Source organism: Thunnus thynnus, chromosome 14 (assembly GCF_963924715.1).
Source record: "Thunnus thynnus chromosome 14, fThuThy2.1, whole genome shotgun sequence".
Taxonomy (NCBI): domain Eukaryota; kingdom Metazoa; phylum Chordata; class Actinopteri; order Scombriformes; family Scombridae; genus Thunnus; species Thunnus thynnus.
In genome coordinates, this window is record NC_089530.1 from 14,250,448 (window position 1) to 14,272,512 (window position 22,065).

The 22,065-nt window shown below is 41.0% G+C and overlaps 2 protein-coding genes across 5 annotated transcripts; both read right to left on the bottom strand.

Annotated features, from left to right (window-relative positions):
- Positions 1-4,464: 4,464 nt before the first annotated feature.
- npm3 (nucleophosmin/nucleoplasmin, 3) lies at positions 4,465-7,239 on the bottom strand. Its single transcript, XM_067610054.1, has 5 exons — positions 7,057-7,239; positions 6,816-6,901; positions 6,354-6,473; positions 6,165-6,258; positions 4,465-5,211 (listed from the first exon to the last, which is right to left on the bottom strand). The coding sequence occupies exons 1-5, from the start codon at positions 7,127-7,129 to the stop codon at positions 5,099-5,101; spliced, it is 486 nt and encodes a 161-aa protein (XP_067466155.1). The 5' UTR covers positions 7,130-7,239; the 3' UTR covers positions 4,465-5,098.
- Positions 7,240-8,457: 1,218 nt separating this feature from the next.
- Positions 8,458-21,702, bottom strand: oga (O-GlcNAcase). 4 transcript variants are annotated; one of them, XM_067610050.1, is made up of 19 exons: positions 21,186-21,702; positions 20,451-20,502; positions 20,239-20,336; positions 19,905-20,035; positions 19,597-19,768; positions 19,400-19,498; positions 19,003-19,287; positions 18,748-18,906; positions 18,387-18,577; positions 17,893-18,153; positions 17,579-17,782; positions 17,071-17,245; positions 15,532-15,585; positions 13,925-14,010; positions 12,713-12,817; positions 12,246-12,337; positions 11,963-12,155; positions 11,675-11,834; positions 8,458-11,222 (listed from the first exon to the last, which is right to left on the bottom strand). In XM_067610050.1, exons 1-19 carry the CDS (start codon positions 21,349-21,351, stop codon positions 11,086-11,088), a joined length of 2,820 nt encoding a protein of 939 aa, XP_067466151.1. In that variant the 5' UTR covers positions 21,352-21,702; the 3' UTR covers positions 8,458-11,085. The 4 variants fall into 4 exon arrangements, with proteins under 4 accessions (XP_067466151.1, XP_067466150.1, XP_067466154.1 ...); XM_067610049.1 differs by having other exon boundaries at positions 17,878-18,153; positions 21,186-21,701; XM_067610053.1 differs by lacking the exon at positions 15,532-15,585 and having other exon boundaries at positions 21,186-21,701.
- Between the last annotated feature and the right edge of the window lie 363 nt (positions 21,703-22,065).

Consider the following 22,065-nt stretch of genomic DNA (forward strand, 5'->3'; position numbering starts at 1 on the left):
GCAAAGACAGGAAGGGTGTGTGCAGGTGAGCTGTGCCAACAGAGATGTGTGTGTGTGTGTGTGTGTGTGTGTGCGTATGAATGCGGCTGACATTTTAGATCAAAATTAAAAGGGCATTTCAGAGTCTCTGTTGAGAACAGCTGTATCATTTTTTTTGAGTGGGAATACAAAGTGGCATGCTTGAGCTGTTGCCATAGTAACTCAGGGGTTTTGACACTGGAGTGACACCTGTAATTGTGTCAGAGGTGGAAAGTACTTTTGTTCAAGTGCTGCACTTATAAGTGCTTATTGTTTCCATTTTTGCAGCTTTATACTTTAACTTTTAAATGATAAAAGTAGAGTTATCATTAAAAGTTTATTTAGTTAGTAAATTCATGAACTTTAAATTTTTATAGCAAATTGAAGGATCTATTTTGTGTGTGCGTGTGTGTGTAGTAAGAGAGAAACACAAATTACAGGAAGTTGTTTTATCCAGGTATTCACCAAACAAACTTCTGTATTGTTTTTGTGTTTCATGCAGATTTTGGAAAAATTTCAAATTGACAGTTACATTTTTTTTTCTCCATGGAAAAAAGTACAAAAATAGCTACGTGATTATTAGTAATAGTACTACTGCTAATGTCGTCAGCAACATAGACCAGCTCTTGGACCACTTTGGCTCAGATAAAGTTTGAATGTGTACAAGGTAACCACACAGACAGCAATTGTCAAAATCCCCAGTCATTTGTCTCTTCTGGGGTGTTGCACAGTCATCAGAAAATCCCCCAACTCAGTGCACTGACACAATGTTTCCCTTTCTGTTTTATGTTTAAAAAGCCTGTACTTTCCAAAATCATCTTCAAAGCTGGAACACTTATAATGACTCGAGAGATTTCCAACACTTTTGAATGAAACCAGGCACCATATGTCTGTTAAAACGCTTTATGCATTAGATTATACAGTATAGTATATTTTTAAATGTGATTAAAGAAATTGGTAATGCCCTCACCGGTTAGAAATTACTTTTCAATGATTAGCCTTAACCCAGTATATTTTATGTGGTATGGTGGAAAGGCAGAGCAGGATTTGGACAGTCAGACATGTCAGTAACCCAGCCAAACGGACTAACATGAAGCCACAGGTCCTTCTTTAGAATCTAGGCTAAATAGACAACATCCCAATAAGGCAGAAGTGAGAAAAGTGCCCCAGATCTGTTCTGTTTTTTCACCTTCTTCTTTCTATAGTGGTTAAAACAGTAGGCCTTTGACATTGATACTTCAGAGTACAGTTATTAGCTGCCACAAAAACGCTTCCAACATCACAGACTGCAGAACTGTCCTGCTGCCTAATGCCACCCTGGACCAGGCCAAAAGAACTGTTGGACAGCTGTAAGTAGACAGGCAACACTCCCCTTACACATGATGCATGTCTGGATAGATTCACTCAGTTGGTATGAACAGGAGGTATTTGAACTGCGATGTTTTGTTTATAAGTATGGGTGTCTGTGAGCAGCTGTCCTACGCCAAGAAACAATATGACTCTGCCCTCCGCCCGGACACTGGTGAACATATGAACCTTATTTCAGGTGACAGGTTGTATGGTCATCACCAGACTGTTTATGCTATCGCTCCACTCATGAGGTCAAAAGTCGGAGTTCAGCGAGGTCAAGAACTGCGAGTCGTGCGGCAGTTGTGGATGTCGTCTTTATTGTGCTGCTCTGAAGGACAGCGAGCTGGAAACAATCAACTCAGCTTGAACTACGTATATAAATACTTGGGCAACTTTTGGAAAAGCTTTTGTGGTTCATTACTCACAGTGTATGCCATGGTACTTCCCAACATACCAGTTGCCTGTAGTAATAGGGAAAAGGAAAATTCAGTCGTCTACATAGTATTTACATTGTGTCTACTGGATGCTCATCTCTGATATTTCCTCAGATCAGAAGTTCCCTACTGTTTCCTTTATAAATATAATGAGGTAAACTCATGCATGAGCTGTGTAGAGACATTTAATGGACATGTCATGCTCATTTGGAGCTAAAAGGAAGCTGATGCAGAACTTTCGAGTGTCTTGAAAATGTCAGTAGGCCTTTTTTATCTCTAAACATTTTGACATGTCACAGTAGGAGGATGTGAGGAGGGATGGTTGGATTCCATTTAACTACATCAGTTTCAGTGTCCTGCTGGCTCTCTGTCACACTGTAATAGCTCACTGGGACACTTGAATATAACAGAGCCATTGATAATGTTATTAACAATCTGTATTTTACTATGACAAGTCTGTGAAAAGCCCTATGGAGATTTGACTGACATGAAGGCAAGCAGATAATGGTAGAAATTTGTCTCACTTTCAGCCACAAGCTCTGCACCGATCACATCTCAACCTCTATGCAACGTTGAGAATTTAAACGCAGCACAGCCATCGGACCATAAAGCTCATCTACCCAATAAAAGTGGTGTGAAGGTTCACAAAACTTCCTGCCCAGCATACATCAGTTTTAATGTGGTTTTATGAGTCAGAAAATAAGAAGCAGCAGCACCTGCTCCCAGTCAAGGTGACATTAACCACTTGAAATGTTGTTGCACATTGATTTGCTGTCTGTTACATGACCCTTCAGGGTGTTTTTTCTCACTCTGGTGGTGTGTAACACTCTAACAAATCAACCACTTTCCAAAAAAAAAAAAAGACTAAGATACTTTAAAGATTTGTAAAAAAAAAACCTCAGGTAACGTGATGTCACTCCTACCTTCCTATCATCGCCCTATAACCCTCCCAGAGACAGAGAGACGGCATTGTCACAGATGAAAAAAGGCAACCAGCTGGGCTTGGGCTTGGGTATAATGCGCTAAATAATGCAACATTATTTATTTAAGCTTCCTCTGATTAAAGCATCCCTCCACCTCCTTGTATCTGTGTCTCCCCTTCAGCCTCCCCCCTCAGTGCTATCTCCTGCTCTCATTAACAGAGAGCTGCCATCAAGGGCATCATGCAGGTGGTCATTTCTGCTGTTACCATGGCAGCACCTGGCATGGGTAAATTGTTAGGAAAAAAGTTGTAGTTGTCTTACCCTTTTATGGACATCTGGCACTCGCGTTGTTGCTTTTTACCCCAATTCTGTCCCTCTGTGAGCATCATTATACAATGACTGGAGACAAATTCATGCAGGTGAGCTGTGTTTGCAAAGAGTTGTGTACGTTTAAGTAAGTTTTTCACTTTTTCTGTTTCATCGGATCATTCTTCCATGCTCCTCTGCAGGTGATGATAGTGGGACTATTGTTCTGTATCTCCTCCAGTCTTATCTTAATGATTTCTGCAGCCTGCTCACTCTTCTTTCAAAAATGATCGATTGAAAAAAATCTGTTTCAGAAAAACTGAGAAACTTCATCAGATGTGATGAGGAAGATCTGTCTTTGACATGCTTTTCTAGCTCTATGGCTGTGTCCAAGCTGCTGGATCCAGAGCTGAGGAGTTCCATTGAGTCTTATCATGGTGACAAAGTGAATAATAACACAGTGAATAATGTTAATGACACAGACTGTGGTGGCTGTAGTGTTTGCAGATGCCTTACAAAGATCCATGTAAGGATGTTTGCACAGATGGGATCATAATGTGCATGCAGATGATTCAGACAAAGACCACATCAGCCTTTATAAAGCTTTAACTGATATCACACTGTTTACTGTCACTGCACAGCCGACTCGATGACTTGTCGGTTTACCGTCAGCTTCAGTTAAAGGTTCCCTGTGGGCTGTTTGACCTCTAGTAACGCTCGCGAGCAGCCTTTTATGAGTGGTTCCATGTTTTTTTATGTCGTGAACAAGGACTCACATACGTGCACACCTGCACGTGGGTGATAGACAGTCTTACCAATCGTTTTACACTATTCCACCAATCTACAGTTGGCTGTAATGTGACAAGAAATGTGGCAATACAGAGAAGAAGACTACAAGCCAGTAAACATAGTTGTAAACCATGCAGTTTAAAATATAAAAAAAATGTGTTTTGCAAACGTTTTATAAGGAAAGAAATTGATTCAACACATTTGTAGATCACAAGGATACACACAATCAGTTTAGGTGAGTAACTAAATGTAAACATAACTTTTGTTTGTTCACAAGAAAACCCCACAGAGGATCTTTAACTTTAGGTAGTGATGTATTCCCGTAGAAGACCTGTATTTATTCCCCTAACCCTCGGCTCAAGAAGAACTTTCTCTTGGTTTTCTATCAATATTCTATTTGGCTGTTTTTTAATCCAGTAGAGTCTGATTAAATGCATCTTTGCAACCTCAAGAAAGGTGGTTATTGATTCATTCCAATTAACTTGAGCACAAAATGGGGTTACGGCTGCATTCTGTAAGCATTTCAAAGGAGGCACTAAACTTATGTGGCCATAACAATACATAAACTACATGTATTGTATGTAATGGGCTGAAAAACGGTGTTAAATTAACAAAGAGAATTAAATGAATACACAAACACAAAATGCTTTCTTGGTGCATTCATTACAAGTACAAAATTTTCACATTTATGATTGACATAGTACATAGAAAAACAGTATTTTGGAACTACAAACAGCTGGAAATGGAGATACTCTTGTGAACCAAGAACATTTAATTAATTTGATTGCACAATTTAATTGGAAATCACGCTGATCTGGAAACACTTTCTCTCTCTGACACAAGTACACACACTATGTTTTACTTTTATAAATACCAGAATCCAATGGTGAGAGTATAAGACGATGTTTTCCCACCACCGGTGAGATAAATCCATGTCTGTGGTGGTTGTAACATGTACAGTATAAAACGCAAGGTAGCGTTTAATAGCAAAAACAGTTCTTCTAGAAGTGAATGTTGCATCCACAGTTTAATTCACTGCAGATACCGAGAGCTTGCGGTGAGAAACTGAGGAGTAAAAGAGGTGAGAACAATCAGAGCTCCTGTCACGATGTTCCTTCCTCCAACAGCGTGTTCAGCTGCCACCACACTAAGCTTTCATGTGGCTGTGTGGAATAAGTATTAACTTTGTAAAATGTGTCCCGTCTGGTACAAAACGACTGTTATTTCTTAAAACACTCCAAAAAAAATAAAGAAAAAACCCATCGACGACCTCTCAGCCTACATCTTCTGCTTCTTCTTTGCTGGTTTAATGGGGGTGATCTCTTCCTCCTCCTCCTCATCGTCGTCATCGTCGTCTTCATCAGACATGTCGGAGTCTTCGACCTGCGAGGCTGCACAAAGACGGAGGCCAAATGTTAAATTGCTGTCTTAGATTGAATCCTGTAAGAATATTTAGCTATAATGCCAGCAGGGTCACTTTATTTCATCTATCCTTGCGGCGGCGGTCAGCTCGTGCACAGTTTGCAATATGCAGCTGCACACATGCATTACAGTCAGTACTTAGAGCTGTGAAATACCATTCTGAGAGAAGTTTAATGCCAGAAGTTCAATCTACTGTTAAAACTTTTAAATTGAAATATAGACAGAAAGCATCAAAGGTCTTGGATTTCAACTCAAAAGAAATTCATGACAAGGTACAAATTTAACATTTTATTGATTGAAGGAATATCTCTCATTTTTCGTGCAGTTGGCTCAATGTAAAGAGAAACTAAATGACCAAACCAAGTATTTAGTAACCTTGAGAACACCTATTTTCTCTGATCATAGTGCACCCATTCTACCAGAGTTATTCCAGTAGAGCTGCAAAGATTAAACGATTAGTTGCCAACTATTCTGACCATTAGTGAGTCATTTTTTAAGAGGAAAATTTCAGCTTCTCAAATGTGAATATTTTCCTGGTGTCTTTAGTCCTCTATGATAAACTACATATTTTTGGGTTGTGGACTGTCAGCTGGCACAAAACTAGACATTTGAGGACGTCACAGGACTGTAGGAAACAGTTACTGACATTTTTCACCATTTTCTGGACCAAACAACTAATCGATCAATCGAGCGAATGATCAACAGATTAATCGAATGATAATAATGAATAATGAAAATAATCGTAAGTTGCAGCACTAGATTCCAGCTGTTTTGATGTCAGCTGATGATAACGTAATCTACGAAACACCCTACTAGATGTAGCCACATTCATTGGTAAGTAATCACATTAATTTGGATTTTGGCTAATTTGTTTACTTTTAACAGGGTGTTGCTGAGTGACATTTGAATAAAAAGCTGTTACCTATGAGGTGTAACCCGCTGACAGTAACTGGTCCTGTGCCAGCCTTGAGCCGGATGGTCACTGGGGCTTTCAACTCAAACTCTCCCAAACTCACCTGAGGAAAGAAAGTTAAAGAGATATCAGACTTCAGCCTCTACTGCGTGGTTCATTAATGTGCTGATAGAATTAACGACTATATATCATATTTACCATAGGCAGGCAGCTGATGTGAAGGTTGGCAATTGGCACTGAAATAGTCTTTCCTTGGTGATTCATAGCTGTTACCTCCACCACGTTACTCTCCTCCTTAGCACCTTCTCCCAAACAGACCTGCAGGAATGGCAGTTCATTCACTTAACATTTTCCCACACTGTGATTCGGCTGGTTGTGTTGTCACTATATAAAAATGTGGACACAAAGGCCTTGGATACTTATGATACACACACTTCTACATATGCCTTGCATTTAAAGGATAGATCACAATTTTTCAAAGTCTGTCTTCAAACAACAGTCACATGGCAGGAGGAATGATTATGGCAAGAAAAAACTATTTCAGTGTTCATTTGGACACCTGACTGTTGTTTGAAGACAGACTTGAATAAGTTGTGGTGAAGACTTTTGCACTCTGTACTGTAATGTGAGGACAGACATCCCTGCAGCCATCGTACATACCGTTCTGAGTTCAAGGAAGTGCTCCAGGTCCTCCTCTTCATCTCCTTGGAAAGTGTAGAAAGGAACTTTAGAGGACAGCTCGCAGCCTGGAAAACACGCAAACATTTATGGTTTCATCACGTTAGTCCACAGCCTGATATCACAGAGCATTTTAGAAACACTGAAGCACATGTTTCACTGCCGGGACATCACAGAGAAACCCACGTGTGCGCCGGCAGAGCCAATAAACTGTGTTTCTTACTGAACAGGAAGCTCTCCAGCTTGGATTGACCCGCTAGTCCCATATCCGAGGACTCGTCGTCGTGCAGAGACATTTTGACGAAGCGCTGGATTTGAGTTTGCTGTTAAACACTTTCAGCAAAACGATCCCTCTTCGAAAAACAACAAGCGCGTCGCAAACTATGACGCTGATGACGCGTCATCACGGTGCGCCTGTGGCTCATACAAGGCAATACAATACTGTTTTTTCTCTCTATGGAGAAAAACATCCATAAGTACAGCTAATAAAGATTATTATAATACAACTAATAATGGTATAATAAACGTAATATATAGCAATAGTATATAGTATTGTAATATAAGTTAATATAGAGTAGAATAATGACAATTATAATACTCTTAATATAGTGTTTAAGTCATGTTAAAGTAACTTATTTGCGTTCAAATAAAAAATAAGATTTATAAAACAGGCTATTCAACAAGTAAGACAAAAAATTCGGTGCAAAAAAGTACAAATAAAGATTTAGATAATTTTTGATTAAATGCTTATGTTAAATATTATATTTCACTTCTTTTAGGCAATATTGATTGTAAACATAACTGGCTGAAATTATGTTTAAATGTGATTCAACTGCCAGGGAAAATGTACAACACTTATCATGAGGCAGTAAAAGTTGAAGACCACTTTTGTAAAAAAAAAAAAAAAAAAAAAGAAAAGAAAAGAAAAAAAAAGAATGGGGACTCAAATTGAGAATCATTATATGTTCAGAGGCAAAATCCAGTCTGCAGACCTGGTTACATTTGTACTGGTGTGATGCAATGGTGGATTACCGGCTGCTGGTCCAGGGCCTGAGACCCACAGGGGCCCAAAACAGGCCAGATTCACTGAGCATCAATAGGTTGCCCATAATTTGATTAACTGCACATGTTTTTTGCACCACTGAAGTACAATGTCAACTCCTGCATTATTATCTAAGCTTGTGGCTCTGTCTTGTAGAGGTGAACTGTGTCCACATCTAGTATAAAGACCTGTTATTTTAGTTTACACAAGGTTCATAATCTGAAGAGTTCTGTTGAATCAAGCTGCCTCAGACACACAGACTTAGGAGTGCTGGCTGGTTTCCGGTTCACTGGGTAATAATAATGATACCACCATATGTCGTGTCCTTTATACTCTAGTCAATGGAAAGTTGGATCCGACAGGATACATACACATCGCACTTATTGGCTATTTCCATGTTTTCCATGTTCCAGGCACTTTTTGCTTTTCAAAAATAGAGAGAAGCTTCTTTTAGGGTTGGGGTGATATGAGTTGGGTGATATAAATAAAACCTGTGAACAAGACAGATCTTTTCATCCCTTCAATCCAGACACGGTCAGAGAAAGACCTGTGAAAACACGAACACAAGCAACACAGAGAAAAGTCACTTATTGTAGTTTATTAGTTTTTAATCTTATGTATCTTACATACAAATTTTACATAGGTAAACTGTGACTTTTATGACCCCGCCCGCCTCCCCAACCCTGAACTCAGATAATCAAAATGTACAATTGGAGCCCTTTCTCTCAGTCACAGCCCATTTCTATCAAACCCAAGTTGGCAGAGGAGAAAGCACGAGCATCAACAAACTGCAAAATGAACCATTTAATTAACATACGTGAAAACTCTGCCGTCATCTCAGAAGATTAACAGCAGATCTGTTGGTGAGTTTCACAAACTCACTGAGACACAGCCAGGTACGACAGCTGTGCATGACATAGTGCTGTCCGTCATTTTCCTGTCCTTTAAAGCGAAACAGAATGCTAGCCACAATTTCAGTAAAGATATACAAAAAATAATAACAGTTTATGATTGACAGTGTTTACAGACTGTCTATGAACTACAGTATTATGCTCACAGAGGGGAGTGGCATGCTTCTTCCTCTGTGCAGCATAGGATGAGGTTATTCTAATGACCGCCACAGCAAATCCAATACACCTCATGCACATCATGAATGTACACAGTATCAAAACATCACATTGGCAGGCAGCTACTGAAGAGCAACTGATGATCCTCGTGTAACCAACAGAACACTCCTAACTATAGTCAAAGTGCTTTTTTTTGTTAACTATATAGATTTACAATAAACAAATGGGAAATGCGTCAGAATATAAAACATTCAAAAGGACAGATAGGAAAAAAGGCCTATGAATTTCTGCTCCAAACCTTCACAGCTGCAGAGCAGCATCAGTGTGGGGGGGTCAGTGCCACTTTGGTGACATTTAGTGACAAGATTTAACAACCGTAGCGATCATAAGAGCGCTCGCCAAGGCTCAGCTGAAAAGACATTCATTTATGAGTATGCAACGTAGAAACCGCAGGGAAGGATGCAAAATGAAAGATGTGAACTGATTATCTGCTGATTATTATGACTCATATTACTACCAATGGCTTTATAGCGCAGCATATCTGAAACTGCAGCACAGGTTAACTGTTGATTTACAAGTCAGGTACTGAAAAAGTGGTTAAGAAAGAACTCAGCAGCTTTATGAAAACGGTGGGTTAAATGCTTTCAAAACTTAGGACTTGTATCCATTTGAACTCATGAAATTCCAATGTGAATTGCTTTCAAAATGTTAAATTTTTTTACACAAAATAGCTGATCACACTATCAGATTTTTGGTCCCACTGATTTGAGTTTTGATTATTTGAAAGAGTAACTACCAGTAAATTTATCATTTTACCTACTTAAACAATTGGATAAACAAAAACACGTAACATTTCCATAACATTTAGTAAATGTATCATCTGACGTAACTTAAAAAGATGGCCTGTCTTTTCTCTGATAGCTTACTGAAGGATTTATGTGCTGGATTTGACATGTGACTGCCAAAGTCAGGGGGGAAAAAAGCAGGCTACTTCTCTGGAATTTGAGCAACAAGGCCAATGTCCAAAATCACATGTGTTGGAAAGCCTTGACACAGAAGACACTGGGGTCTGCGATATAAACCTAAAATCCAAAGGCAATGACCCAAAAGGCAATAGCTCAAAGGGGAAATAAGCAAAAAAATGTGGTGTTAGTAAAAAAAAAAAAAAAAAAAAAAAATGGCCAAAAGTAAAACGCTAAACAGAAACAGGCTAAGAACCATGTTTGTAAACTCGTGGAGGCTTTTCTGTTGGTTTCCAAATGTCTACCACTTGAACGGAAATTCAGAGGACCTCCTGGTTGAGTCTTTAATAGTCTCAACAAATACTTTTTCCTTTGCTGGACTGTGAGGATCCTCTAAGCTACAATTTTCCGCCTTTCATGCGTAAAGACTCAGCATTTAACATCACTTTTTCTTCGTGATGCGTCCTTTAATAAAAAAGGCCTCTTTCTCCAAGTCTATTGTGGAGCAACTAGAAAACCCATGATGTGACGATGAAAGGCAAATTCTCACGCAGCACTTCACATCCTGTATTAATGGTGTCCAGCTTATGTGGACAGTCGTGTTATTTCTCTATGTCGGAGCTGAGAAAAACAGGACACGAGGGTAGTGAGACACTACCTGAGATACAGGCTGCCCTCGTTTCACGGCTCTGCCTCCATTTCAGATACAGACACTTAGCGTTAGGGCATGTGGGCAATATCCATGTAATGGCTGCTGGATTAAAATCAGAAAAAAAAAAGAAAAAAAAAGGCTTATGGAGTTGTCACTTCCTGCCTCCTGGAGGTATATAAGTAGTGGGACCCCAGAAATGAATGCTGGAGTGCCACTCTTGTTGGCTCTGATCAGCTGACTACAGATCACTTCTTGGCCTTTTAGCTTCGGATCTGCTGAATCCAACAGAGCCGTAACATCTACGGGCAGCGCGGGGAATCTGTGTGTGCTGTGCTTCTGTACACAAATCTTAAAAACAGGTTTCCCCAGGTTAGCCCAGATGGTAATGCAGTATAAAATCATCATGGAAGTTTGTCTCATGAAGGTAGCAAACGTTTTTTTTTTTTTAAACGCCGTGTTGACTGCTTGCTTGCTCGCTCTCTCTCGCTTTTTTTTCTCTCTCTGTCTGTTATTGTAGCAGGACGTTTCTTCATAGGCTTCGCCCCATAATGATGACGTCTTTGGGGAAGCCCTCCATTTTGGCCACCTCAAAGCATCCCAGCTTACTATAGAAGTCCAACATTCTCTTATCAGTCTGACGAACCTTACAGAATGCACCGTGGGACCCTGGAAGTTAATGACAAAAACAGATAATCATAAAGAGATAATCATAATAATAAATCAGTTTACAAAAAATTCCCAAAATGATCTTCCTGACAGTGTGGCCAAATATGGTGTTAAACTGAAAATAATCTTCTTCTGTGTCTCTGAGCAGGAATAAACTGGTTCCCGATCTTTGTCACAGGAAGAGAAGATAACTTCAGTCGGTGCTTTGATGGTTTCTGTTCCTTAAAGCTGAAAGCCCCTTTCCCCCAGTATGTTTATGCCTCAGACTACTGGTCAACATGTTCATTTTTTGTAGTTTGATTTGGAACTTACTATATTTGTGACCCTTGATTCATACTTAACTTGCTAAATTTTAGATTCAAGTGTATATTCTAACATCCATCTTACCAACATGACTAATAACACTAATCCAACATTTTCTTTTTGTAGTAACAGTGACGGCTGCTACGTACCGTTGGCCTTAAGGGAAGATAACAGACATCCCATCATGCTTTTGGCCACGCTGGGGTCAGTGACCTTGGCGTGAATGTCAACCTTGATGAGGGAGGGAAAATTGGACAGAAAGGACTCTGGAAGACCCTCCTCTTCTTCATGGAAACTCAACATCATCTTCTACAGGGACGACAGATGAGAGATGGTTAGGTGAAAATATTCATTATGAATGGGCACCATAAAAAGCCACCTGATAGACTGACCTGATGAGAGATTACGATAATGAAATTGATGGATTAAGATCTTACCTCAGCCTCTGTGAGGTCCTTCTCGCAGTCAGGTTTGTTGTATTTCTCTTGCATGAAGGGAATCCAGTTCAACTTGCATTTCTTGACGAAGGGCTTGACATCCACGGTGCCGAGAGCATAACCGCAGATCCCTTCTTCATCCTCTAGTACAAACCCATAGTCTGGACTTAAAGACAGGAGACCTCCGACTAACCTGTTAACAAACAGAAAAGATTTTTATCAATTCATGCATGTTTGCACTACAGGGAGTAGCCTCTCAAACAAATGCATCTCCATGTCTTACCTGTCTCCAATGAGGTCAGATTCCTGGTCAGAGAAAGGTACATCCTCCATTCCTTCACAGTACATTTCTTTACAGATTTTATAAATTGCAGGCTGCAAAAAGAAAGACAACAACAACAACAGGTGTTATTGTAGCAGATGATTTGACATACAGTAAAAAACTTGACCCATTACAGCCCTTAACACCGCATGTGTTTGAAAATATTCAGTCTAAAGCTGGCTTTCTCTTCAGTACATATATTCTCTGACGTACAGCGCAGTTGAGCGTGTCATATTAAGCACATTCACACCTTAAACTAGGCCAGTTCTGCTGGGAATACTACCAACTGGCCAACATCATTTCTGCACCCATACATTTAACGTTCTGTTTACAACATTATTAACGCTAAGGGTGACATACTCAAGTGTTGGTTAAAAAAAAAAAAAGAAGGTGCACAAGGGCATGACTAAACACACAAAACATCTCACCTCATCTTTGGCAAAGTATGGCCTTATGGAATAGATTTTGGAGGTTGGCAGTGAAGGTGGAGGTTGGTAGAAAAGATCGTTTGCCCCATCTATTGGCAACAATCTCTGTGGATATCAAAAGAAACAGGTTCAGTTTCTCTGAGACTAGGTGGTGTGCTGCTTTGGCTGACTGCCTCACTGTGAATTTGCTACAATTGAGCCACTATTAAACCAAAAAGGAAATGGAGTAAGCAAGTAAGCAAAGTGCTTAGAAACATACTGTAAAAAAAAAAGATCATATAAATATATAAACTGACTCCTCTTCCTTGTTGATCTGACAGTGGACAACAAGCAAACATCACATCTTTCTCTTTTTTGCTAAAGGAGCATAGCACAGGCACATTCATATTTGCTTTTCAAATACAATAAAACAAGGGTGGTATTTTGGTCTGACTAAGGTTTTACTGGCTGAAGGAGATGCTCCTTTCCCTTTTGTAAGGCATCGCAATATTTCGCTGCGCAACCCTCCTGTTGAGAAAAATAATGATGCTTGCGCGAAGACAGAGAGAACTCCAGGAAAAAAACCAAAGAGGCAAATTAAATATGAGCTAACTGAGTCAGTCAATAGTGTATCGGTTGCCATTGTAAATCTTGCTATTCTCCGAGGTTGGAGATGTTGCTTTAGGCTGGACAGGTATGTTTTATCATGGAGTTTTCCCATTGCAGACATGCTTGCGATCTCGCTGGCACTGTGAGGCAGTGCGTGCGCTTGCGCTTGCAAAGGGTTGGCGTGGTAATTTGTGCGCTGTGCTTTCCTGCAAAGAAATGAGATGTCATGAAAATAAAACCTAGCCATGCTCGCTTGCGCTAGCGTGCGCTAGGGAAAAGCAGCATCTCCTTGGGCAGTTGCTGAAAGAAATTCAAATTAATCAATCAGAAAATGCCATGCCAAACAGTGGCTGTAACCTCTGCCAAAATGGCTTTCAGGTTACCCATTCCCCTCACACAGATTGACATATCCCAAAGTAATAGCAAAATAACGCTCAGGACATGAACTTCTTAGAGAACACGTGAAGGGGATGGAACCGTATCTTATGAAGCCCCAAACATTACAATCAGCTCACCTTTGACAGACCAAACCCCTTCATACCTGCGCACATTTACCATCGTCTTCTTTGCTCATAACACTCTTTTTTTTCCATTTGATTGCTGTAAATTCAGTGCATTAGATACCTGGAACTCTCCTGCTAGACCTCCCCTAAAGGCCCAGGGCTCTTGGTCTCCTCTAAGGAATTGTGCTGAGGACTGACTACGACACCCTGTTAGGAGCAGAGCCAAGCGGACAGTGTTACCACAGGATGGGGCTCTCTGACACAGATGAAGGGAGTGGGGAGATGGGGAGGAAGGGGGTCATATGTATCTAATAGCATAATCCAAATAAGTAATTTTGTTTTAATCATTAAAACATAAAAAGGACCTAATTTGGAATAGTTCATTATATTCAGAGGAAATGTTTTATGATGAAATGGGGCTCAAGCAACTAAAGCTCACGTGTTTACATGAGGAAACAAGTCCAAGATCGAAATTATTAAAAAAATGAGCTCTGCACCTCAGCTTCTCCGCAACAATGTCAAAATGCTCCACATTGAAATTATATGCGGGTCTTAAGAACCTAGTTCTTTCTTGCAGTGGAATGCACGCTCTCCGAAATCTGAAGAGGACATAATTAAGTGCAGTTTAGCCCCTTTGGTGCTTCAGGAAGGGTCATTTTCATTTTTAAGAGCTGACGCACTTCATAAATTTTAGATTGACTATCACAACAGAAACCCGTACTGTCTACGCCCACCAGATGTAAGCTTCAGCTGCCGTCACCCCACTGATCTTAGCACCCCGTGTGAAGTCACATTCTCATCTTATCTGCCTTGTCACATGACTGGGAAGCATGGCTCATCAAACCAGGAGGACAAAACGAGAGGTAGCATAAACACTCCCAGTGCAAAAAGGGCCTCTCTGCTTACAGTTCAAAGCCAAAATCAGACAGACAAAAGATTAATTGTACAGAAGCAAAAGCATATAAATGTTAGTATACTGAAAGCACGGGTGCTGTCAGAGTCTGTTTACAGCAGCATTGTTGCTAACAAAGTCTACTCCTGGTTGATGAGAAGCCCTGTCATGTGACCAGACAAATGCAGCGCGCTTGCAGGACATCTAAAACTGCTTTACAGATCAACCTCACCCTGACACCTAACACAATTCCTCTGAAGAGCTGACACAACACAGCGAACAGATGCACCCACAGGAAGGAACTCTGAACTTGCTTCACTCTCACAAATGGACAAAAAGAAGAAAAAAAAAGATCTCTGAGTGGACTGCTTCCACCCGTATGATCTATTAAGGCTGCGTTGTCTTAATACAAACGCAGAAAACATGCAACTCATATTCTTGCATGGTCCAACCAACGTGTACGCAAGCACACTGATCATAACCACACAGTCTCAGTAGAGTGAAGATCAGGGTGTGGTGGTGTAAATTTCAAAGCAAAGTGTATATTCCCTTGAGTAGGTGCATCAGGCTGGTCTGAGCCATTTCTATAAGCCTACTGACAGAAACAAAAAAACAAGTTAGAGAGAGGCTGCCAAAGAGAAGAGATTTGGGAGTTAACACTTAAGATTGATAGCTAAACATCGCTGCGCAAAATGTGACTTCATCCGGACGGCTGCTTCCTTTCCTCCAAATACATTTCTTACATTTATCAGCCTAATTGAAGAATTTTATTTTCACATGAATCCATTTCAAACATGAACTAAAAGGGGAAGAGACAACGCCTGCACTGTGCATACATCGGCCACTGTCGATCCAATAGCAGTAGAAACTTGTACTGTGGATTCTTCCATCTGTACATAGTGAAGGGAGAAAACAGTAGAAAATAAATATTAGTAAGTGTTCTCAGTACAATAACCAGGGAGGTTATGACTAAGTGCCGGCTGCACAGCTTCTAATGAGGGCAGAAGATGGGGACTAATGTAAAAAATCTGCTTTTAGCAGAAGCAGCAGTCAACAGTTAAGCTCTTCATGACACTGCGATATCTGAAGATATTTATGGCCATACTAATCAAAAAACTTTATATTACTAGAGTGGTTATAGTCATTTTCTAATGCATTAGGCCAGTAGTGTCAGTTTTGATGTGGTTTTGCCAGTGTGGGTATGCTGCCTGCTGTGTAGGCTAGAGTCCTCAGCTTTACCATATAGCCGGACTGGACAGAAACCTGCGAATGAAACTGGGTTACAGGGAGTAACCTACAGGCCATGCTGGTGCTTCAGACTATTCCAAGAGACACTCCGACAAAAGGAGATGTTTTCACGAGACTGAATGTCACTCAAACTGCATCACGGTGCACCATCAGACAGAGTGAAATAAAGTGTGAGGTGAAAAGAGAGGCAGAAGAGAAAGAAAGAGAGAGAGAGAACATCCTCTCTTATACAAGGTAATGGATCCCACCCTGATACAGATTGAGCAAATGATTCAGAAGGTTAAAATCTAACAACAGCGTCATTTCATAGTCTTCTTAGTAAGGCTATGACAACAAATGTCGTATAATAACGACTAGTTCAGATATTTCTAGTCCCAGTTTATGCACCAGAATGGCCTTCCACAGTCAGTCAGTCAACTTGCTCTCCAAGCTCGCGTGCGCGCTACGGCATGGAGGAGGAGGGGAGGGGGGGGGATGGGGACTTCCCCCTGGCGCCCATCCCCACAGACAGAGAGATGGAAGCAAGTGTGTCTGTGTGGGAATGCAGCAGTGATGTTACTGGATACACAGCAAGCAGCAGTAACCCTGCTGGGACGTTTGCCACAGAGACCCGGTTTCGATATCACCAAGATGGAGCAGCTTGTTATGGAATAAATAAGGAGGATGCTAGCGGTGCAAGCGGCATTCAGTCAGACAAAAAAAAAAAAAGAAAGAAACAAAAAAAAACAATCAACATGTGTGAAACAAGAGCAATTAAAAACTAGTAAGAGGTGATGCCTCTAACCTGATCTGTGCTAAGCTGATTTATAATAAACTGCCATCAATTAAAACTGAAGGTTTTTTCATCCTCTATACAGATGTTGGCCAAAATCTCAAGAAGCCATATTTCTTTTCTGATTAGATAATATTAACATCTGGTAAGCAGACTTTGAAAATATCATAGCACTGGACTACAAGATAGAATCTATGCAGCTAAATGATAAATCATTAAACTGCTTTGATCAAATGATTTGTGTGTAAAAGTATGTCTGACTATATCAAAAGGTCAGAAGGACCAGACTTGATCAGACTGTCTCTACGCTACTGCACACTAAGAGTAAGAGCCTTGTGGTTCCCCTCATACATACCTAGCCACTGGACAAACGACTTGACCATAGAAATGATGCTCTTGATGTCCCAGATGTAAGGGTAGAGGTCGTACAGGATGGTACGGTTGGCTGAATTGGACAGACGTGTGAACATCTGGATGACTGAGCAGCACATCTCCTCGAACTTCTCCGCCCTAGTCTGCCATTCTGTGACCTGCATGTAAACATTGATTGGAAGTAAGAACAAATATCATTAAAAACAGTTTGCATTAAACCATTTTGAAGTGATTAAATAAGGGAAGCTGCAGTTTACACAAATACCCAGAGCACAATGCCTTGTAGAGCGAGTACACTTCATCTCCCCACCACTATTGGATGGTGTAACAACACCACCAAATGGGCGGTAAAGGTAGTACACATCCACCATTTTGTTTTGCAGCACCATGCACCAATGTTCACATGCATGTTCAGTAAATAATGTACTGGCTTTCTCAGGTAGGCATTTCTCTCTCGACCTTTAACATGTTTGTTTCAATGAGTAACCCACCTTTTCAGTTTCCTTTCTCTTGCAGTTGACACTGACGACGCTGCTGTTGGCTCTGAGCCAGTTGAACTCCTTCAACATCTGCATGGCCTTGGGTCCGTGTTCATAAGGCAGGTAGAAGAGCTCTGCTAGCAGGCTCAGGTCTTCAAGTGAGAGGGGCTCCGCTGTGAACAGTGGCTTCTCGTCGGGCCTCGGGACAAACACATCCTGAGGAAAGAAATCGGCGATAATGTGACTTTGTAGGAATTTCTCGTTTGTTTATTGCTTTCAATTGTGTTTATAAGAGAAAAGGGGGAACGCACGAATGTCGGTGGCACCTGCTTGAGCTGATCGTCAGTCTGCATAGGTGCGATGTCACTCCCAGAGTCCTCCTGGATAGACTCTTCGGGAGATTTTGACTCAGCCAGACTCTCCTTGTCTGTATCCATGGGTTTCAGGTCCTCAGCCATCTTGTCCGCTAAGATAGGACCGACATGCTTCTCCTCTGGGTCAGCTTCTGCATCTGGCTCTGGCTCATCCAGCTTCTCTACCACCATCTCCATGGGCTCCTCGTCTGAATCCTTCTTCTCCACCTCCACCTGCACCGACAGGTACAATATTAAAATAGACAACCTACAACCTTCTACAGATACTCTCCTCTGAAATGAACTTCTCGAGGGGAAGAACTCGACCAAAAAGATGTGTCAAGGTGTTATCATTAGACAGTTGTTCAGTCATTTACCGTATGAATTACAGGTAAATTCAGATTAATAGAGAGTTTAATTTCTTTCAGCTGCTCCAGTTCTGTCTGTGAAGTAGAAGCAAACCTCACCTCTTCTTCCTCCTGAGGTCTTTTTGCCATGGGGTGTGAGAGCGAATCTAAACAGAGAGGTGGCATGGCTGGAGACATGATGGGCTGCTGGAACACGGTTGTGACTGTGGTGGAGGAGCAGAGAGACGGAGCAGCCATGGATGACACGTCGATGACTGTGCTTTTGGCACCGCTCTGAGGCACCTGTCGGCCTGAAAGATAGAGTAGAGCCTCTTTAGTATGGCATAAAAACGTCATTTTAGGCTGTCCGTGCCAACACTATGAGCCTATTCCAGGTTATACTGCTGAGAATTACCATTAGCATAGAGCTGTAAAAGAGCACATAAAGATCGGTATGATATAATAATGGGACTGCTCTTACTGTTGTACTGATGAGGCACACCAAACTCCCCTAGCCATTCTGTGAGAGCCAGCTTTAGGGCAAGCTGTGGGCTGTAAAGCATGTCTGTCTCCAGCTCTTCGTCACTGCCCTCATTCTCTAACTTGATCTGGATGGACACTGTGCTGTCCTCACCGTCCGCTGGTAAAGGGTGAAAAGAGAAGAGTAAAGTAGATGAAGAGACACATTTTTTTAAAGAACAGTTTACAAATTAGTTAACATTTTGACCATACTTACTCATGACCACATCCTTTCGCACCCCATTCATGTTAGACTTGTACCATGTGGCCAGAGTATGGATTGCTACAAAGTTGGACTCAAACTCGCAGTTAGGGTTGGTGAGGACTCCCTTTAACCTGGGGATGAGCTCGGTAGAGCGGCCCTTGTACGGACCCAAGAAAAGTCTCTTCTGGTCATAATCATTGGCATGAATGTTGTCCCAGATCACTGGGGCTCTTCTTAGGATTTTAGATACCTCCTCAATAGATTCTACTGTGATGTCTTTGGACACCACCTTGGGACCTGCAGGAAGAAAAAACACATCCCAGTGAATCTTTTTCTTGACTTTGAATAGTTACATGTTAAAGCTACTTCACTATTGTACGCATAAAAACAGAAGTAGTGTCAGACTCACCTGTCCATAGTATGTCAATGCCAGGCAGTAGCTTCTCTCCTACTGTGTGGAGGTAGGGGGACTGAGAGACACTTGGGTAGCAGAATGTTCCACAGTACTCTGCATTTCAGGGCACAAAACAGGCATATAGTGAATAAATAAGTAGATAAAACAATTGCACAAAGTGTGTGAGGGATTCAGATGGAGAGCTGGGTTACCTGTGGGACAGAAGAGGAAGGTTTCAGGCTCTCCCAGGTACTGGTAGATTTCGTTGGTGATGGAAACCTGAGCGTGTGCAAAAGAGCTGAACACCTCTTTGTCAGCAGGGCACATGTTGTGGTCAATATCGTCAAAAAGTAAGGCAAATGACTTGCAACCAAAGTGAGACACCTAAAGAGGGGACAGAAAGAGGTTGGAAATTAAACTGAGCAAAATGGTTACAAAAAAAAGACAAACAACTCTTTCAGATATGTGTGAGGAGCTTCTACACATTGTTTGTTCTACTGTGCACAAAATGTTATGATACCTGATCAAGTTTCCTCTTGAGTGCAGAAACCTCTTTCTGATTGGAGAAGGTGATGTCCAGTCCAGGGGAGATGGCATAGATGAACTCTATCCCATGCTCTTTAGCAGCACCAATTAGAGTCATGAGTTGCTCTAGGAGATATTTAAGGAGAAAAAAAATCACTTGCTAAATGCATTATTGTGCTCTTGTAACAACTTATCTGAGAGCTTTTTTATATTTCACCCATGCTTAAAACTGGATTTGCCGACTGCCCTTTTAACTTGGATAACCAGGCATTATTCGTTTTCTTTGCCCCGAGACAGCTGATCCCAAGATCTGCTTTGAATATAGTCACCTGCTTCTTCCACCGAGTACAACTCTCTCCAGAACATTCTGTGTTTGTAGTCGTCTTTGGGTGCATAAAGGTACGTATTCAGCCCCCATTTCTGCTGCCTGTGAAATACAATGCGATTAACAATCAGTAAAACAACTTGAACCCTCTCGATATAACACCAATTAATGTTACCTGATTAACATTCTTGCTGAAATAATACACATAATTCATACCTCCTGAACAACTCTTTCCTCTGTTCCATTGTCCATGGTCTGCCGTAAAAGCCTGCATGAGCAAACAATGTAGTCAGTTCAGTTTCAATGCAGTCTGCAGTGCTGATGATCAAGTACATCTCCTGTGCACAAAGAGCTGGATGACTGCTATAACTGGCAATGTGCCCCTAGGGGTGGGCTGGGCTAGTAAGTATAACAAGACTTGCACATTTTTATCATTTTCTGTCTGTTGAGTTATCTATTTTTAGGCACTAACCAACTAATCATTTCGTCTATGAATTGTTAACAATTATGACATATGCCCACAGGTTCAAGAACAATAATTTTCTAAGCCAATTTTTGACAAATCACAAATAATCGTTCATTGACATTGGATTTTTCATCTGACTGCCTACATTTACTCAATTAATTCATAATTTCAAGATAGATTACTATCTCCTTTTATTCCAACGTCAACTATCTGCACAGAAACATGCATGTGATAATGTTAATTTATAGCCTGCAGACACGATTAATACGATCAGCTTGTAATCCTTGACTTATCATTTTAACAGCCTCCTGCTCTTTTTCATATGATTCAAGTTCGATTTCTAATTATTGATCGTCAATTGTTGTCTGTAGTCTTACAGTGACACTGACCATTTCCCCCAGGAAGCACGATTGCTGCAGGACGTTGATGCCCTACTTAATAGCAAATCGTAAATTTCAAATGAGACTGTTTTAGACTTATATTACCTTCCACGACTCCGCTGATGAATTTTCTGAGGCCCGTCGGTTCGACTCCAATGCCGGACTCCTCCACCGGGCCGGCGGCCTCCGCACAAGCCTCTCCGGAGACTGGGCTGGGGCTCGGTTCACTGTCCACTTGAGGCGTCTCCAGTGTCTTTTCTTTCTGTACCATTGTCAGAGATTTCACTCGGTGTGAAGCCACCAAATTCAGACGAATCCAGAGGAGCTCCGAGTGTTTTTTCTAATGTAGGTCAGCAGGCAAATTGGTCGAGCAAACCCCGGAGGAAATAAATCGCGTCACTGACTGTCTAACGTTAGCTATCGGTAACGGTATTACGGTATTAACGAGTCTTTCAAAATTGTCGAAAATTTTGCGACAGCTCTTACGAGACGTAATCGAAATCACTATCAGATGATGTAGGACATCGTTTGTGTTTGTTAAAATATAAAGAACAAGGCGTTTGTTGGTTTTTCTCCGATCATTTTCTTCTCTTTATGGTAGATTTGCTCTGGTTGTCGTCTGTTCTTCCTGTTTACACCAAGTGCGCATGCTCACGAGACTAGATTAAACCAGTCAAAACCAGATCTGCGTGACAAAACACCGCAAAGATGTCACAATGGCAAAAAGATAGATGACATTTGTAGCTCAAGAACACATAATAGCCATAACACAGGATAAAATGAATTGTTCGGTAACCACACATAATACCGCTAACACTCAATGGGTGTATGAACATAAGCAAAGTCATCTGCTTTTATGCAAAACGTATTAATTGCTTTGTAAACGTTTAAAACATTGAAGGCCAAGCACCTAGCCCATATTTTTCCGTGCAAAACAAGCACAGAGATAATCTCACAGTTATCAAAGAGAATAATCGTTAATTGT

What these genes read in the sequence shown, in the direction of transcription:
- npm3 (XM_067610054.1), bottom strand. Translation starts at nt 7,129, where the DNA reads ATGTCTCTGCACGACGACGAGTCCTCGGATATGGGACTAGCGGGTCAA. An exon ending in GCTGGAGAGCTTCCTGTTCA is followed by an intron (nt 6,902 to 7,056) that starts GTAAGAAACACA and finishes CGTGTTTTCCAG; the next exon opens with GCTGCGAGCTGTCCTCTAAA. An exon ending in ACTTCCTTGAACTCAGAACG is followed by an intron (nt 6,474 to 6,815) that starts GTATGTACGATG and finishes CCATTCCTGCAG; the next exon opens with GTCTGTTTGGGAGAAGGTGC.
- oga (XM_067610049.1), bottom strand. Translation starts at nt 21,351, where the DNA reads ATGGTACAGAAAGAAAAGACACTGGAGACGCCTCAAGTGGACAGTGAA. An exon ending in TCAAGAGGAAACTTGATCAG is followed by an intron (nt 19,769 to 19,904) that starts GTATCATAACAT and finishes TCCCCTCTTTAG; the next exon opens with GTGTCTCACTTTGGTTGCAA. An exon ending in GCGAAAGGATGTGGTCATGA is followed by an intron (nt 18,907 to 19,002) that starts GTAAGTATGGTC and finishes ACCCTTTACCAG; the next exon opens with CGGACGGTGAGGACAGCACA.